Source organism: Somniosus microcephalus, chromosome 19 (genome assembly GCF_052327205.1).
Source record: "Somniosus microcephalus isolate GS21.2 chromosome 19, FLI_Smic_1.0, whole genome shotgun sequence".
In the NCBI taxonomy this organism is placed as follows: domain Eukaryota; kingdom Metazoa; phylum Chordata; class Chondrichthyes; order Squaliformes; family Somniosidae; genus Somniosus; species Somniosus microcephalus.
The window spans coordinates 61,188,709-61,207,659 of record NC_141005.1 but is presented as its reverse complement, the minus strand read 5'-3'; the positions used below and the strand labels follow the sequence as shown (position 1 = coordinate 61,207,659).

General features: G+C 46.8%; 1 protein-coding gene across 4 annotated transcripts in view; it reads right to left on the bottom strand.

Moving 5' to 3' along the window:
- Nucleotides 1–18,951, bottom strand: part of cita (citron rho-interacting serine/threonine kinase a) — a 311,435-nt gene that overhangs the window by 9,513 nt on the left and 282,971 nt on the right. For all 4 annotated transcript variants that reach the window (XM_085961882.1, XM_085961879.1, XM_085961880.1 and 1 more), the window contains one exon: nt 15,593–15,769. In XM_085961882.1, the coding sequence (XP_085818008.1) occupies nt 15,593–15,769 (177 nt within the window). The remainder of the gene's footprint in view (nt 1–15,592; nt 15,770–18,951) is intronic.

Sequence of the window (18,951 nt, the reverse complement as noted above, 5' to 3'; positions counted from 1 at the left end):
TCTTCCTTCGTCTGAGGAATCGATCTCCTTGAGGTGCTGCCGAATTGCAGGTAAGTCCGTTTCCAATTCGTCGCCACTGTTGTATCCGTGTGTTAATGAAGACACGGAATGCAGGAGTTGGTTTACAGGTGTTTACTGGACAAAGTCTGGAGGTGAACTAACTGATACAACACAATATACAGGCTTATATAGCCCGAGTGGCCATTACCGGCATTACAGTACACAGGGGGCTCTTAAAGGCACATACACTACAAACGCAACAGACAATTTGCGCACATTAAGGCTCTACAAGCAGCAATGAGATGAACGACCAATTAATCTATTTTTGCTGGTGTTGGTTGAGGAGGGAATGTTGGTCAGGATATCGGGAGAACTCCCTGCTCCTCTTTGAAAGTCCCATTGGATGTTTTTATATCCATCTGAGCTGTGGGATCATATCTTATCCAAAAGACAATCCCGCTAATCTCAGGCCTTGCCCAGTTTTGCACTTGGCAAAAGATTATGGGGAGAAATTCAGTTGGTTGCGCCACCCGTTAGCGCCTTAAGAGGACGATAAGCGGAGCGTGAGCCAGCTAGCGCCCGGGCGCAGCGAGACCTGCGCCTCTCGCGAAATTGAGCGGACATTTAGCGGCGGCGCTAAACCGCAATGCCCGCTCAGCTGTGCACGCAGATCCTGACGTCATTTCATGGTGCAACGCCCTTGGGGTGCCCCGAGCCGGAACTTCAGTGGCGCCCCCCTCCTTTCCGCCTGACGCTCCCAATGACTGGTTGACTGGAACAGTTCCCAGTCGCTGTGGGGCTGGGGGGGCGCTATTTAAAGGGGGCTCTTCCTGGCTTCTATGTGGTAGCCATTTTTGGACCACTCCTTCTGAGAGAGAGAGAGAGAGAGAGAGAGATTTGCAGAGAGACAAAGGGAGAGAGCTTTCTGCATTGAGTCAGCGCTCGCTGAGGTACTTTTGGCTCTGACCAGAACTTTGTAGTTGGTTTGCTTTTTCACCGGCATAACTTTGAGTGGCCACATACTATGGGGGCTGCAATGGATGGGAACGTTGGGCTTCTCCATTACATTGAGAGGGCACAGAGACGCAGAGAGTGCCAATCATGGCCAGACGGAGGAGGGCCAACAGGCGTCGGCACACGAGACCTTACCGTCCCAGGGTTTTCTGCCAACAGTTCTCATACCTCAATATGTCTGAGGAGCAGTGTTTTCGGAGGCTGCGATTCAGCAAGGAGGTGGTCACTGAGCTCTGCCACCTGCTTCAGCCAGATCTGCAGCCTCAACTGAGGAGCAGGACGTCTCTGTTGGTGGCAGTGAAGGTAACAGTGGCTCTCAACTTCTATGTCACCGGCTCCTTTCAATCCGCTACTGGGGACATTGCCAATATCTCCCAGTTCACGGTGCATTGCTGCATCCGTCAAGTCACGAATGCCCTCTTTAAAAGGAGGCGTCAGTACATCTCCTTCTCCATGACCCCGGACAAGCAGCAAGAGCGCGCAATGGGCTTTGCAAGAATAGCGGGCTTCCCCATAGTCCAGGGCGCCATTGACTGCACGCATGTGACTTTGTGGGCGCCGCAAGAGAATGCAGAGGATTACCGCAACCAGAAGGGGTTCCATTCGTTGAACGTCCAGTTGGTCTGTGACCACAGACAGCTGATAGTCGCTGTCAATGCCCGCTTTCCAGGCAGCAGCCACGACGCCTTCATCCTGCGCCAGACTTCTGTGGCAGACCTTTGAGGCCCCGGCTCACCCAGGAGGCTGGCTTCTCGGGGGACAAGGGCTATCCTCTGTGCACCTGGCTGATGACCTCGCTCCGTGCGCCCAGCACCCCTGCTGAAGAACGATACAATGAGAGCCATCAAGCTACCAGGAACATTGTTGAGCACACAATCGGCGTGCTCAAGCAACGGTTCCGCTGTCTGAACCATTCCGGAGAAGCCCTTCAGTACTCACCTGAACGAGTCTCCCATTTCGTTGTTGTCTGCTGCATGCTGCATAACCTGGCAATCCTCAGGACTCAGCCACTGCCACCAGACATTGGAGCTCCAGCAGAGGAGGAGGAGGAGGAGCAGCAGCACCAAGACAGGAGGGAGGCACAAAGTGCAAGGGCCATCCGTCAGCGGCTTATAGCAAGTCGCTTCTAGGCCCCCTCTGAGGGAATGGCTTCTGCCATTCAAAGAACATGAATGGAACCATGCCGCAACCCCTAAGCCGGTCAAGGCAACAAATAGTTCAAAGAGCAAACATGCACATTCTGAATAAAGACACTTCTTTATTTAACAAACTATGTGCCCTTCCCGCATGACAAAGAGAGAGAAACCCCCCAAAAAACAGTCAGTCAGTCACATAACTGGCTCTCACAACCTGGAGACAATGACCAAAACAGTAACAAAAATATGACCACGATCCTCGGCCTTCAATTAAACAATTAACAACATTTTGCCACACCTCCTACTTTTTGCCCTTCGAGGGTGATCTGCTTCGCTTGTGAGATTCGCCCCTTCCCACCCTGCAGCTCCTCCGCAATGGGACCCCAGTGGCTGCAGCAAGGCTGGGGGGAGGCTGCTGAGAGTCAGAAACTGAGACTGCAGATGCCCTTGAGGGACGGCCTGGACCAGCTTTGGGCCTGGAGGGCCCGGCTGCTGACTGCTCCAACTCTGCATGGGCGGCACCAGTCTGTCCTACAGGTGGTGGCAGCTGCAGTGGAGAAGTGACAGTGCTGGCAGCAGGAATGCTGTCATCCTGAGAGAGGACAGCAACTCCCTGTTCAGCCGACACACTGGCACTCCCACGGGGCAGCACTGCAGCATGCGGAGCAATCTGCTGAAGCACAGATTGCTGGCCTGCTGTGGCGCGATGAGGACCCCGGCGAATCCTGCCCGATCCAGCGAGGGTGGCAGCAGTCAGTGCTCGTGTGGCCTTAATCTGCATGTGCATGAGACCAGCCACTGACTGCATTGCAGCACTAAGCAATTGCGTGGCAGCCGTCTGTGCTGCGCCGAAGTCCTGGAGACTCCTTGCCTGTGCTGCGCCGAAGTCCTAGACACTCCTTGCCAGTGACTCAATGGATTCGGGCATCCTTGCCACTGCAGCCATGAGCTCAGTGTGCCTGTGCTCTGCCTGGGCGCTCATTTCAGCAAGGAGCCGCACCTCTTCTGCGCTCACTGTAGCAGGATTCGAGGCCAGACTCTCCCTTCGGCCGCGAGCTTCCCTACCCCCCTCGCGTTGCTGCAGCCCGCTGGGTCCTGCAGCTTCACCCTCATCAGACCATTCCCCCCCGCTCCCCTCCAGGGAAGACGAGTCCCCATTATGGCCATGGGCTGCCCCGGCTGAGGGTGGCACTGATGGTCCGGCTTCCTCCTCGTCATCGCCTTCAGAATCACTCACCGTGGCAGCTTGAGGGCCCGCCTCCTCACCTGGCGAATCAGCATCTGAAAGCAGGGAGGTACAAGAGTGGCTTTAGCGTGAGGACAGGGTGGCAGCAATGGAGGCATGAGTGCTGCAATGTACTGATTTGGCTCGAAGGTGGCAAAGGATGCTGGTGTGAGGAACAAGTGGAAGGAGAGAGGTCAAAAAGGTGATGACCTTACCATAACGGGGTCGGCATCTCCAGTGGCGACGGGGCCAATCATCCGGTCTGCCATAATCCGCTGGACTAGCTGCTCCAGATCGGTCAGGGCTTGAAGGTGAGGCCGGCCTCCCCCGGTCCGTTGCTGCTGCCTCCTGTTATGCGCCAGCTTGCCCTGCAAGAGAAAGGATGGGGTCGGAGTACAGTGTGCAGCCCTGATCTTGGCTGCAATACCTCCCATAGTCGAATAGCCATTACAGTGTGTAAAGTGCTGAATGTGCGTGTGAGTTTCCTGAAAGGGCCATAGGTGCTGGATAAGGGCTGGGCATTGGGGCTTTCAGGACCCTTTGGCCATAAAGTGAGGTCGACATGCAGGGATGAAGAGGATTCTGAAAAGGGCACTCACCCTGACGACCCGAGTGAGGTCGTTGAACTTCTTCCTGCATTGCACAGGGGTCCTAGGCACCATGCTGCTGGAGGTCACTCTGTGAGCCACCTCCCTCCAAGCTTTTCGCTGGGCAGCGGCCTCCTGCCACTGTCCGGGTACAGGATAGATCGCCTGCGCTCCATCGCGCCAACCAGAACCTCCAAGGCCCCCTCGCTGAACCGCTGCACTCGCTCCCTGGCCCTCTCCATGGTCCTTGGCTTAAGGATGTGGCAACAGGTCTGTCCAGGCCGAGATTCAGGGCTCCGAAGCACAGGGTGTGGCTGCAATTCCAGATTGACCCTCCCTTATAAGAGCTGACTGGCGCCAGTGTGTCTGTGTCCAATCACTAACTGGCCGCACCTGCGCTGCGCCCGCCCTCGGAGGTAGCGCCTCGCTCCTCCGGCTTAGCGCCTTAAGACAGTCGTGCAGCGCCTGTTTTAGCGCTCCAAGCACCTCCTGGGGCGAAGGAGACCAATTTACCAGCAGGTGGCGATAATTTGCGTCGGGCGCAAAATTTTGCGCCCGGCCGATACTTACGCCCCAAACGGGGCGATACCAAATTTCTCCCCCTATATCTCTACGTTTTATTCAAAGAATGAGGAAGACCTTACACAACAATAAACCTAGCATTACTTGCTGCAGGAATAACAAATTTTCACATTCAAAAAGGAGCGAGCCTTTGGTTTAGTGTAGCATCCCCTCCCCACCCCCCGACACCCAACGTATGGGTTGTGGGAGCCCATAAAACCCTCTCACGGACTTACCACCCTATCAGCTGGTATACAGATGGAACATTCACGTTGCGTGAGCAATGTTCGAAGCATTCATACTGTATCTTGTCAGACTGTTAATCATCTTTCCACTACTTCACACTATTATCCAAAGGAAGAATGTGACGATATGAAAACAACAATCAACAAAAACAGTCCCTTGCACAGACTTTGCCTCCGTCCATTCCCAGGACCTGTGTTCTGATGTTTGCTTTATTGCTGATGAGAATAATTGAACACTTTATTGAAAAAGAACTTTGTACAGCATCTTTCACATCCTCAGGACGTCCCAAAGAACTTCACAGCCAATTAATTACTGCAAAGTATAGTTGTTAAGTATGTGTATTGTATTGAACAATTAACACAAAGACTTAAACGTATAACTCAAACAGGTCTTTACTGGTTGGAGGTAGGGACTATACGTAGGTCTTTACTTCATGCCCACAGGCGGGAACTGAGGGGAGATCAGTACCCACAGTACTATTTATACCCCTATGGCCAGGAGTGGTACTGCGTATCACTACGCCCTACAAGTAGTGCAGTCCTGTCCATAGGTTCAAAGTAGCACACATATTCCATACACAACATTCCTCCCTTCCTAGCTTTACAGTCATCTCCCCATTTAACATAACGTAATAACATATATACATATATAACTTCAGGTTTACATAACAGAATAACATAGATACATAGATAACTTCATGTCAAAACAGATCACAGATTCAGTCTCTGCGGAAAACAGTTCACAGATTCAATCTCTGTGGTGTAGTCGGTTCACGTTGCTGGAGTGACTCATTCAATAGTCCTTCCATGGATTTAACAGTTTGAACTTCCGAACTGAATTGGCTCCGTTCGGAGGGACCACGTGTGTGATCTGGTAGAGGTAATAATGGTTCAGATGGGTCATCTTCTGTTTCGACTTTTCCTTTTCTGCTTCTTGGAGACTCTCTGGGCTCCACTGTCAGCTGCCAGCTGCATGCGCAGTTCCTCCTTCTCTTCCTCCTTTTTCCGTAGTAGAGCCACCTTCTCCCGATGTTCCGTAGACTTTCGGTGCTCCTCCATGATTTCTGTATGGTGGGAGTCGAAGTTACAAGTTGGGCAGGACAGGACATAGTAATATTCGGTGTCGTCCTGATCTAGGCCAGCGAGAGGGTCTTCTATTTCCTCCATACCCAGCTGGGCGTTAGCCAGCTTTTGTTCCAAGTCCAGACATCTTTCCTGAAGAGACTTCTTCATGCGTACCTCTTCATCCAGCTTTTTCTGGGCTTTCAGCAAGTCGTTTACTAATGACCTAATTTGAGATTTTACTACTTCAACTTCTTTTGGAGATTGATTGATCGGACTATTCAATCCCTCTACCGGAGCAGCTGTTTCAGCGGTCTGTTGTTCTACGTTGACGTGAGTCAGCGTACTTTTGGCATCCAAGGGCTGCTCTGTTGCAGTCATCTCAGTCTGTGTTGCCACCTCAGCTCTTCCAATAACCTTTGAGAGCTCCGAACCCCTTTCGTTTGAATATTGAAGTTCGTGTTCAAGTTTTTCCCATTTCAGAGTCCTGTCCTTCAGCATATGCAGGAGTTGGCTGACCGTTAACTCCTCTGACATCAGACGTTTTGTGTGCTCCTGCTCCATTTTCTCCATCAGCTGCTTCTGTTGTCTTTCCAGATTCTCCAACTCTATATCAAAGAACTCTTTCGTTGCATTCAACTCTTGCTCAAAACGGCGAAGCATTTGTTCTAATTGCTGTTGTAGTTTGAAATGGAGTTGAGTTCGAGCCCGGTGTCCCTCAGAAATGGGCACATCAGTAGACTTGCCAGACTCAGAATCCACAGTTAAACTATGTTGTTGTTGCTCAGTGGAATTCTGTGCTGAAACTTTGTCTTTTGCACCTGAGTTGGGCTTACCATCATCCGTTCCAGAGTCTGGGCCGACTATCTTCACCGAGTTCTCACTCGTTATTGTTTGTAGGAAATGCCAGTCCATATTCATTTTCCTAATCCACTCCCGTCCTAGTAGTGGAGAACCTCCTTCAGATATCACATATAAGTCCATTATTTGACTGTCTTCGCCCTTGTGGACCACTGCAACCTCTATTTTCCCGATGGGGTACACTCTTTGCCCCGTGTATGTTTTCAATATAATCCCCGTATCCTGTAGGGGAATATGTTGGAATAACTTTCCGTAATCTTTCTTATTTATGACCGTCAATGCCGATCCAGTGTCCAATTCCAGTTTTACTTGGACTCCTTCTATCTGAAGAGTGACCCAAATTGTCTGGAGGTCTGCACCCTTACCAGCGTTGAGTACTCTTAAGCTAGCCAGTTCATTACTGCTAGCGTCTGAATCGGACTCCTGTTCGGTCACCTTGTGTACCTTTGCGTATTTTCCTTGCGGTGACTTCTTGTTGCTGGTCTTCTTCCCTGACCTGCATACTCTAGCTATATGTCCAAGCCTACCACAAGTTCTACATTCTTGGTTTTTAAACCAACACTGGTTCTGATCATGCGTTGTCTTTCCACAACGATAACATTTGCCAGAACTCACACCCAATTTGTGTGCACTGAGCTCCGGTGACCGTAGCTGCATTACTGCCGTGCCTCTCGCTGCGGCTTCGTGTGCTGCTGCCATAGTGACCGCCTTCTCAAGCGTCAGCTCATTCTCCTCGAGCAGTCGCTTTTGTGTATCCTGTTTAAATAAACCACACACAAATTTGTCTCGTAGTGCATCTGTCAGTCCCGTTCCAAACTGACAATATTTCGCTAATTTACGCAATTCCAGCAAATATTCAGCATTGCTTTCATGCTGTAGCTGCCTTCTGTCGTAAAATTTAAATCGTTCCGCTAGCATCAGCGGCGTGGGGTTTAGATGATCTTTCAGGACAGTAACAATCTCATCGAACGTCTTATCCGCCGGTTCATCTGGTGATAACAGGTGTTTCAATTGCCCGTATGTCTTCGCACCCATTAAATTTAATAATGTTAGAGCTTTATCTTGGTCACGAATTTTATTGGCCTTACAATAATTTTTTACTCTTTCAACATATATGGCCCAATCTTCGAGGTCACTATCAAAGGTGCTAATATTCCCGTGTTTAGGCATTGTAGATTTGCAATTTCTCAGATTTTATTTTGTTTACTTGTTATCAAAGATGGCGGCTTCCCGCTCTTGCCGTCGTCCTCCGCCCACAAAATGGCGGTTTTCCCGCGCTTGGCGGTCTTCACCCGTCCCCCGACGCCGTCTCCCTTCAGCCCCCGAGTGCGGCCCTTATCTTCGCCGCGATCGATAGCCGCGCTGTGCACCGCGGCTCTCGCACCTTGAGCTTCTGCAGCCGCCGCGCCTTTCAGTCCGAGTGCGGCCCTTATCTTTGGTCCCGATCGCTGGCCCGCGCTGCGCCTCGCACTTGAAGCGGCTCCCGGGCTCTGGCTCACCCGCTCGCGCGGCTCTTGCTCGCTCCCTCCCGGGCTCTGGCTTACCCGCTCGCGCGTTTCACCGCGGCTCTTATCAGGGATTGCGATCGCCCTTATCTTCTCCAACTTCCCCAGCCCTGTCTTTGCAGCCAACGCTGCACGGCTTACCCCACCACCTAGGTTGAACAAGGAAACTGCAAAAAGACTTCTGTCAGTCGCTGGAAGCTGTCAGGATGGCTGCTGCACTCCAGTGCTCAGTCGCTGATGGAGGCTTCAGAGTCCTAAAGCCTGTCGCTTCTAGTGGGGTGGTGATGTTTGAAACCTCTCTTCAACTGCCGCAGGGTAAGAACCTGACTCGTCGCCAGTGTTAAGTATGTGTATTGTATTGAACAATTAACACAAAGACTTAAACGTATAACTCAAACAGGTCTTTACTGGTTGGAGGTAGGGACTATACGTAGGTCTTTACTTCATGCCCACAGGCGGGAACTGAGGGGAGATCAGTACCCACAGTACTATTTATACCCCTATGGCCAGGAGTGGTACTGCGTATCACTACGCCCTACAAGTAGTGCAGTCCTGTCCATAGGTTCAAAGTAGCACACATATTACATACACAACAATAGTCACTGTTGTTTTGTAGGCAGGGGTTGCAGCCAATTTGCCCACAGCAAGATCCCACAAACAGCAAATGAGATAAATGCCAAGTTAGTATGTTTTGGTGCTGTTCATTGAGGAATAGTGTTGACCAGGGCACTAGAACTCCGTTCTTCTTGACATAGTGCCATGGGATCGTTTACATCCATCTGAACAGACAGGGCTTCAGTTTAGCATATCATCTGAAAGACAGCACCTCAGACAGTGTAAGAAAGAATGAAAGACATGCATTTCTGTAGCGCCTTTCACAACCTTCAGACGTCTCAAAGCACTTTACAGCCAATGAGGTATTTTTTTTGAAGTGTAGTCACTGTTGTAATGTAGGAAACGCGGCAGCCGATTTGTGCATAGCAAGCTCCCACAAACAGCGATGTGATAATGATCAGATAATCTGTTTTTGGTATGTTGATTGAGGGATAAATATTGGCCAGGGCACCAGGGCTAACTCCCCTGCTCGTCTTCGAAATAGTGCCATGGGATCTTTTACATCCACCCGAAAGAGCAGACAGGGCCTCGGTTTAATGTCTCATCCGAAAGATGGCACCACCGACAGTGTAGCACGCTCTCAGTACTGCACTGGAGTGTCAGCCTAGATTTTTGCACGCAAGTCTCTGGAGTGGGACTTGAACCCACAACCTTCTGACTCAGAGGCGAGAGTGCTACCAACTAAGCCACGGCTGACATTACTAGGGTGACACTCCAGTGCAGTCCTTCAGTGCTGCACTGGCGTGTCACCCTAGATTGTGCTCAAGTCCTGAAGCCAGGCTTGAACCCACAACCTTCTGACACAGATGATGGGCAGAATATCTCACCTTGTGATGCAAATGCAGGCCTTGTGGCCTCCAATGAGGACAAGATTGGTACGGGGAGAGAAAGCTTCTGTAACAAATCAAGCAACAGGACCTGCTGTTCTGTAGTCAAACAAACTAACTGAAGCATTATGGAGCAAACATTGAGTGCCACAAATACTTCCAAAGACAGGAGAATCAACATTGATGTGCACGAGATGACTGTAGACGGTGCAGGACAATCGAAGGCACACGCATGACAGGTATGTGTTTTGACACAAACAAGCAGTTAGCTTCTGCTCACTCACGTCAGGTTTGCTGTTGGTGGAACAGGGTCCATGTTGTGGGAAGGAGACCTAAAAAAACAGAGAATATGCACTGCACATACCTCAGTTACTGCTGCAATCATTAGAGGTGGAGAACACTCTTTGCACAATTTTATAGTAATTGGTGGACCCTGTCAAAATGTACTCTGACCCAGGAATTGATTACACAGCCTGGGTTAGAATGGGTACTGATACAAGGGTAGTCAGCAGGAAAGGTAATAATTTCAGGAAGTGAACCACAATACAGGAGTCATTAACCCAGAGGCCAGAAGCACCTTTCCTGCTTTCAAAGTATGCATTTTTTTCTTTCATATAACGTACAGATTCTAAGACAAATTGCTGGGATACTCTGGGCTGCAAATTGATCAATTACTGCTGTCAATCCAGCTGTACATTATCTAACAAGCTTGGCAAGTCTTCCTGTTCTACCTCCTTTTTGAATAGGTTAAGCTAGCAGGTGAATTCAACTGCCAGCCAAAACCAGGATCTGAAATCAGGCAATAACAACAGAAAATGCTGGAAATACTCAGCAGGCCAGGCACACTGGGTGGGAATCCATGAGTTCGCCAAATCTCTAAAGATAAATATATTTCTGTACAACTATCAAAATGTGCACAGCTCTAGAACAATGACATTGCTGAAGAAATCCTTGGCCCAGAAATTCGGGTCTCCACGGGTGAGTATGCACGGGGTACTCACGCGTAAGCCCAATGGAAGTGCCGGTTTCCTGCATGCACTGCGCATGCGCGGGAAACCGGCACTTCCGATCCCCTGAAAGGAAGGGTTAAGAGGTGGAACGCATGTAATTTATAGTTTATTTTAAAAATGTGATTTAAAAAAAAAGTATTTGAAAATTTTTGGGCCGTAGTATTTTAAAGTTTTGACAGCTCTTCCTGTCAATCTTATGAATGGAGCATTCCCTGCTCCGATTGGCTCCCCAAGGCCCACGTGATCCCAGGGGACGCATCCAACTAACTGCGCCCCTGGGATACGCAAGCACTGCGCGTCGGCAGCTGGACCAGGCCCAGGATCGGAATTCCACGGGGGCCCACAGCTCAACGGCCGGCGCGCTAGGTAAGTGCAGGTCGGGGGCTTACACCCGCGGGAAGCCCCCGACCCGAATTTCTGGGCCCTTATCTTTCTAGTGTCATGTCTAGAAACCCTCAAAGGGTTAAATAGGTCATTAAAAAGTTGGAATATTTATTTTTTATTTTGTTGGGTCACAAATTGCACAGCATTGGAGTACCAGTCAGGAAGCCACAAGAAAAGTGGCATCGGTTTTGAGATTCAAATTTTTTCTTAATGTTCTCATTTCTTTCACTCCCTTTTATTTCCCTTTCATACTTTTCAAATTATTTTTCCTTGGCTTCTTTGGAACTGGACTGTTGTGTTTTGTTATGTTGCTGTAGTACACAACAGTTGCCACTGAGTGGCGCTTGTGCCCACTAGGTCAAATTCCCACAAGATTGAGAAGGAATTACTCTAGTAAACCTCTCACCAATCATAGTGCCAGGTGTTCTTTTCCACCTTTTAAATTGAGACTAAAAGTGTTGGGAGAGCTAGCTAAACCACCCAGAAATTCTGCTAGTTAACACACCTCAGTGGTTAAGGTACAAGGAACGACGTCAGCAGAAAGACTGGAAAAAAATAAACAGCAAGTTTCTGTGCAAAAGAAAAAAAGATGAATCCTATGCAAATACCTTGTCCTGCTCAGGACATAGGTCCAGCTGTGGATGAGAGATGACTGAGGGGGGGGGAACCCCTAATTGCTGAGGCAGTAATCAAACGATTCCTCAACACGGTCATCTTTACAACCTCACTTCTGGTGTGCATCAGAACACTCCCGTTTATAAGAAATAAGAGTAGGCCATTCAACCACTTGAGCCTGCTCTGCCCTTCAATTAGATCATACTTCAACTCTATTTACTTGCCTTTGATCCACATCCTTGATACCCTCACCTAACAAAAATCTGTCTTGAAAATTTCAATTGACCCAGCATCCACAGCCTTTGGGGAGAGAGTTCCACATTGCCACTATCCTTTGTGTGAAAAAGTGCTTCCTGATTTTCCTCATGAATGGGCTAGCTCTAATTTTAAGATTGTGCCCCTTGTTCTGGATTTCCCCAAGAGGAGATAGCTTCCTTGTATCTACTTTATCATTTTAAACGCCTCAATTAGATCATCCCTCAACCTTCTAAACTCGAGGGAATATAACCCAAGTTTATGCAACCTTTCCTCATAGTTGAACCCTTTAAGCCCTATGTTTACAGCATGCGGAGGAGAAACCCTTTTGGCCACAGAGAAACTTATGTTTTTCCTTCTGGCTCAAGTGAATACATGGCTTCTGGCCAGAATAGTCTTCAGTTTGTTGCATATCCTTGTACCTGCTTTGGCAACTACTCAAAGGGTACTTCAGTCCGCTTTGCTTTGGTATCCTGGGGTATGCTAGAGATCTGCAGCCAGCCAGTCGTACCTTTGAAGAAACAATCATGGCGGTGGCTCAGCCTCCCAGCTCCATAAGCCCCCTTTTAGAAACACAGCCCCTCATTGAGGGGGAATGCAGGTGGCAACTTCCCACAGCAGCGGAAATGCCTGAAGAATACATATGGCAGTTTAATCATTAAGTGATAGGTATAACTGACGGGAACAGGATGGGTTACTACTTTCATTTATGGTCTCCTCTCACTTGCTAAAGCTACGACTTTTTAAAAAATGTTTTACGCAGGCATCCATAGCATGCGTCAGGGAAAGATAGGGGAAGAGACCCTCAGTTTGGGGACTTCCCACCTTCATATGTACTTCTGTTAAAGCCTGTGATTATGTCAAAATCAATGATTCTTCGAAGTTGGTAAAACTGATCACAATGCGGAGCTCGGGCAACATGTGGCACTCTCCTGCTCTGGCTGGGTAGGCAGCTTGCTTAGCTGGCCTGGATCAAACTGTTTGGTTCTGGTCTTGCACAGACTGCGGTGATGTCAGGCCAACAAAGTCCTGGTGAGATGTGCTGGGGTCAGAGATCGCTCCACCAGAGCAGGCCCTATAGGACAGATATACCAACTGTCTTCATTATTCAAATGATATAAAAACAGAAAAATGCTGGAAAAACATCAGGCCTGCTCGCCACTGTAAAGATTAAAGACAAGTTAACATTCTAGAGCTTTTATCAGAACACATTAACCCACCTTTTAGAATGTTAGAAAGAATTTAGATCTTTAAAGGGATAAAACTAGTGGAATTATTGAAGACCTAGGAAAACAGTTAAATTAATTGATTGCTATTTTCTGAAGTGTTTGTCAGGGAGGAAAATACCAGTTGGCTGTCTAAATATGGAATAATGGAATTTTATAAAAATTAGTCAGGAATTTAAAAGGAGTGAAGACTAACAAATGCCCTGTGCCAGAAGGAATATATCGGAGAGTGCCGAGGGCTAGGGAGAAAATTTGTGGGGCCCCACTACAGTTCTGCAGAACCTCTCTAGTACTCAGTGCAAACGCATTAGAAAAATGTAGACTTGGGGTAATTTGTTTGAGGTTTCTAAGCTGATGGAAGGAAATAAATTGTGTTTTTATAGACAGTTTGTTTCAACTAAATAAATAGTTTAGGGAGGACCAGGGGTCACAAACTAAAGTTATGCAAGGCCAGAACTAGGTTAGATGTCAGGAGGTGGTTCCTTTCCTAGAGAATAGTAGACCTGTGGAACAGGCTGCCGGCTCGTGCGGTGAAAGCCGATCGCTGAATTCCTTCAAGCGAGAGCTGGATTTATTTCTGGCTGTGGTGGAGATCACCTCGTACAAAAGGTAGGTACTTTATGACATTAATCAGGACCAGAGTGGTCCGCTGGACTAGTTTTGATCCCCTAAAGGGGGTTGGAGAGGAATATTCCACATTAAAAACCCAAGCCAATTTGGGAAAATAATCTGTTTCTTCACCTTTCCCAGGAGATTACATCGCTTTCGGGTGGGGAGGGTACATTTTGTGATGCACAAGGCGTTGCAGTTGTGTGGGACAGGCTGGATGGACTCGTGGGTCTTTTTCCGTCTGTCATTGTTGTATGTTCATTGTCTTATGTAAGAGAATGGACCAACTGGGAGAAAAAGAATTAGGAGGTGATGCACAGGAGCTGAGTCAGAGGGCCATAGGGCTGGTGCATAAAATTTAGAATGTTGCAGAAATAGGATGGGAAAAGGTCAAGGAAGGATCTGTAAATCGGGTCAAGGATTTTGAATTCAGTACATTGGGGAACAGGGAGCCAGTGAAGGTCAGTAAGAACAGGGTAATGATCAAGTGGGAAGCAAGCCATGGAATTTTAAATGAGCTTGTGGAGGCTGTTCAGCAGGGTTTTGGAGAAATCGAGTCTTGAAATAACAATTGTGTTAAATATTTGAGCTGGAGGTGGGGGAAAGGTAAGGATGGACGCAGGCAATGTTGTGGAGATACAAGTGTGTGGTTTTAGTGACGGTTGGATATGGCATTTGAAATTAGAACCAAAATAAACAGTGGATGTCCCTACAATATAGTTTATTTGGATACTTAGAAGGCCTTTGAAAAATTCCCACTTGAAAGTACTAATAAAATTAAAATCCATGGAATTCAGTGTAAAACGTGGGATTAGATTAAAAAAGGATCAAGAATAGGAAACAATGAGTATTTTAGTGTCAGATCTGTCATACGATTAGGCAGATGAATAGCAAATTTAATTAAGATGATGACAGTTTTGGCACATTGGAAGAAACAATGCGCAACACAGATATACAATGCCAGGAATAGAATTAGCACAGGAAGAATGGAAGTGATGTTGGGAGACACAGAAGGCTTGTCAATGTAAAGAGAATTTGGAGAAGTAATTAAAAAATAAGAGAGATTGTTGGGGTACATAATTAGAACATTGGAGTATGTCTCCATAGGTTATATTGCATTGATCAGACCTCACTTGGAGTACTGCGTGCAATCCTGGTCACTGCACATCAAAAGGGACATATATGCTTTGGGAAGGGTGCAGAGAAGAATAAGACTGATCCCAAATGTTATTGGGATGAGCTATGAGGAAAGATTAGAGAAGCTAAGTGTTACAGTTTAGAGAGAAGATTAAATGGCTCACGGAGATATAGGATGTATTAAATGGTACAGATGTTGCTTTAAGGTAAGTCAAGCCAGTAAAAACAAAAGTACATATATAACAGATCTTAGTAAATATTTCTTTACTCAAAGGGTGATCAAACATTCGGAATAATCTTACCAGGCAAGGAATTTGATTCAAAGACATCGGGGGAGTTCAAGATACAGTTGAATGCGGAGAGTGGGTCCGCTTAAATACTAGAGGGTCAAGCTCGATGGCCAATTCTATGTTCTTTTCTCTTTGCAAATATGGATAAAAATGTATTTCCAGCAAATTTTTGTTTTTTTCTTTTTATCTGTCTAATTGGTAAAGTTCTTTGTGTATTTCCTACATCAGCAAAGGATTTGTACGATGTGAATGTGATTGGTGGGAAGAAAGTAACTATGAATAAAAGACACAAGGCAACGTCATAATCTAACCCTAAAAAATTACCTGAGAGCAGCCATTTTAAATTAAGAGTGCTCAAGTTTCTCAGTTTCAGTGTAAGCTTGGACCGCCGTATTTTGAGCAAAGATTGTGTTTTAAGACTTATCTACCTGCGGCTGGTGATTGCACCCTGCAGATCACTGCTCGCTTCCTTCACCAAGTTGCCTTTACAGCAGATGATTCGCTGTTTATTCTGATAGGAAGAGGCCATGTAAATGGCTCCAGATGAGATTGCAGGGCCGAGATATCTGGGATTTGGGATGTCCAAGTGAGCACGACTCGAAACACTACAGAAACAAAATAAGCACATTGTTAACTTGTAAGACTTGGTTACTTTCTTGCTATTGTGCCATCAAATAATTGGAGATTATGTGTAACTACCCTCATTACACAAGGCTCAGCACAGTGATCAGGTATAATTACTTTGTTCCCACCCCCCCGCCATTATTTTTCATTTCTTTGTTCAAAGGATGTGGGCACACTGCAAAGGCATTTATTACACTGCCCTGGAAATTGCTTTTACAACTAAGTGGTTTGATAGTCCACTTCAGAGGGCATCAAGAGCCAACCATGTACTCTGGGACTGGAGTTAGATGTAGGCAAGCTTAAGTAGCGGTGGCAGGCTCACTCCCCTCAAGGTCATTAGTGAACCAGTTAGGTTTTTACATCACTCATCACATGTCTCAACTTAAAACTAAATTAAAAGTGATTTTCTGGGAAGGCTGTAATTAGGACTTCTCCAGGTTTGTGAACACCCCCATCCAGGTAAACATCTGTAATGTCTGAGAAACTGCCTCCTGGATTGTCTCCCTGGTGCATGACCCACTAAACAGGTCGACAAAGTGTGACAAAGCATGCAACTCCTTGGGGGAGAGATTTGTACTCATTACTCAGGCAGCTTTGGAGCAGAGTTGCAACTAAATTTCACCAGCACCTGCAGCTGTACAAATTTCCTGTGGTACTCCAATAACTACATGTGAACAAGCAAACGTCAAGAGGAGTTACAGCTAGCTAATCCCCAAGACACAAAGTCTGCATGATGGCAACCATTTCAAAATCTTCACTGCGGAGTTCAAGGATGGTTCGGAGTCTTCCTGTCCGCTCAAACAGTGAGGTAGCAAAAATAAGACCGATTCCCCTCTTCACCAGGTACACCATCAATGACAATAAATTTTCATTTACTTCAAACACAAGTGGTACCCAAAGTGTACCACTGAAAATTTTGTGACAATTTGTACCAAACTGTGAGACAGTTTTGTATTGGGTTGAGACTGCCCCAAACTCATTTTACACAGGACTTTTACAGCTACAACAACCTGAATTTATATCGTGGCTTTAACATAGGAAAACATCCTAAGGTGCTTCACAGGAGCCTAATCAGGCTAAAATTGACACCAAGTTAGAGGAAAAGACATTAGGACAGGGGACTAAAGCTTGGTCAGCGAGGTAGGTTTTATGGTGCGTCTTAAAGGAGGAGAGCCAGGTGGAGAGGCGAAGAGATGTAGGGAGGGAATTCCAGAGTTTCTAGCCTAGACAGCTGAAGGCACAGGAGCCAATTATGAGACAAAGGAAGTTGGGGATGCATAAGAGGAATGCAGAGTTTTCGGAGGATATAATAATGAATAGTCAGCATGGATTTAAAAAAGGAAAGTCTTGCTTGACTAACCTCACTGAATTTTTTGAAGAGGTAAGAGAGAGTAGACAAGGGTAATGCAGTAGATGTAATTTATCTAGATTTTCAAAAGGCCTTCGATAAGGTACCACATAATAGACTAATGAATAAGGTCAGAGAATGTGGAGTCAGGGGACAAGTAGCAAAATGGATAGCTAGCTGGCTTCAAGACAGAAAGCAGAGAGTAGGGGTAAAGGGTAACTATTCACAGTGGCAGGAGGTGGGTAGTGGTGTTCCACAATGATCAGTGCTGGAACCACTGTTGTTCACAATTTATATTAATGATTTAGACTTTGGAATCAAAAACACAATTTCTAAATTTGCGGATGACACCAAATTAGGGGGAGATAGTCAATACTGAGGAGGACTGCAACAAATTACAGGAGGACATTAATAAACTTGCAGAATGGGCAAACAATTGGCGAATTAAATTCAACACAGATCAATATGAGGTATTACATTTTGGTAGGAAAAATAGGGAGGTCACTTATGACTTGGAGGGTGCAAGTCTGGGTGGGGTAGAGGAGCAAAGGGATCTAGGAGTACAAATATACAAATCGCTAAAAATAGCATCACAAGTTAACAATGCCATAAAAAAAGCAAACCAAGTACTAGGGTTTATTTCTAGAGGGATTGAATTGAAAAGTAGTGAAGTTATGCTCTAAACTTGTTAGACCACGTTTGGAGTACTGCGAACAATTCTGGTCGCCATTTTATAAAGAGGACAGAGGGACCTGGGAGTTAATGTGCATAGGTCCCCGAAGGTGACAGGACATATTGAGAGAGTGATTAACAAAGCATATGGGATCTTGGGCTTCATAAATAGAGGTATTGAGTACAAAAGTAGAGAAATTATGCTGAACCTTTATAAAGTGCTGGTTAGGCCACAACTGGAGTATTGCATCCAGTTCTGATCACCACACTTTAGGAAGGATGTGAAGGCCCTTGAGAAGGGTGCAGAGGAGATTTACCAGAATGGTTCCAGGGATGGGGGAATCTTAGCTACAAGGGTGCAGAGAAGATTTACAAGGATGATACCAGAAATGCGAGGGTATACCCATCAGGAAAGGATGAACAGGCTGGGTCTCTTTTCTCTTGAAAAGAGAAGGCTGTGGGGTGACCTAATAGAGGTCTTTAAAATTATGAAATATTTTGATAGAGTAGATAGAGAGAGAGTTTCCACTTGTGGGGAAGAGCAAAACTAGAGGCCATCAATATAAGATAGTCACCAAGAAATCAAATAGGGAATTCAGAAGAAACTTCTTTACCCAAAGAGTGGTGAGAATGTGGAACTCGCTACCACAGGGAGTGGTTGAAGCGAATAGTATAGATGCATTTAAGGGGCGGTTTGATAAGCATGAGGGAGAAGGGAATAGAGGGTTATGCTGATAGAGTTAGATGAGGAAAGACGGGAGGAGACTCGAGTGGAGCATAAACGCCGACATGGACTGGTTGGGCCGAATGGCCTGTTTCTGTGCCATATATCCTATGTAATGTAAGGATTGTAGGGCTGGAGGAGGTTACAGAGATGATGGTCATAGGGGAATTTGAACACTAGAATGAGAATTTTAAAATCAAGGCATTGCCAGACCGGGAGCCAATGTATGTCAGCGAGCACAGGGGCGACGGGTGGATGGGACTTAGTGCGAGTTAGGATATGGGCTGCAGTTTTGGATGAGATCAAGTTTATGGAGGGTGGTAGATGGGAGGCCAGCTAGGAGAGGATTGGAATAGTCAAGTCTGGAGCTAACAAAAGGGTGGGTGAGCATTTCAGCAGCAGATGGGCTGAGGAAGGGG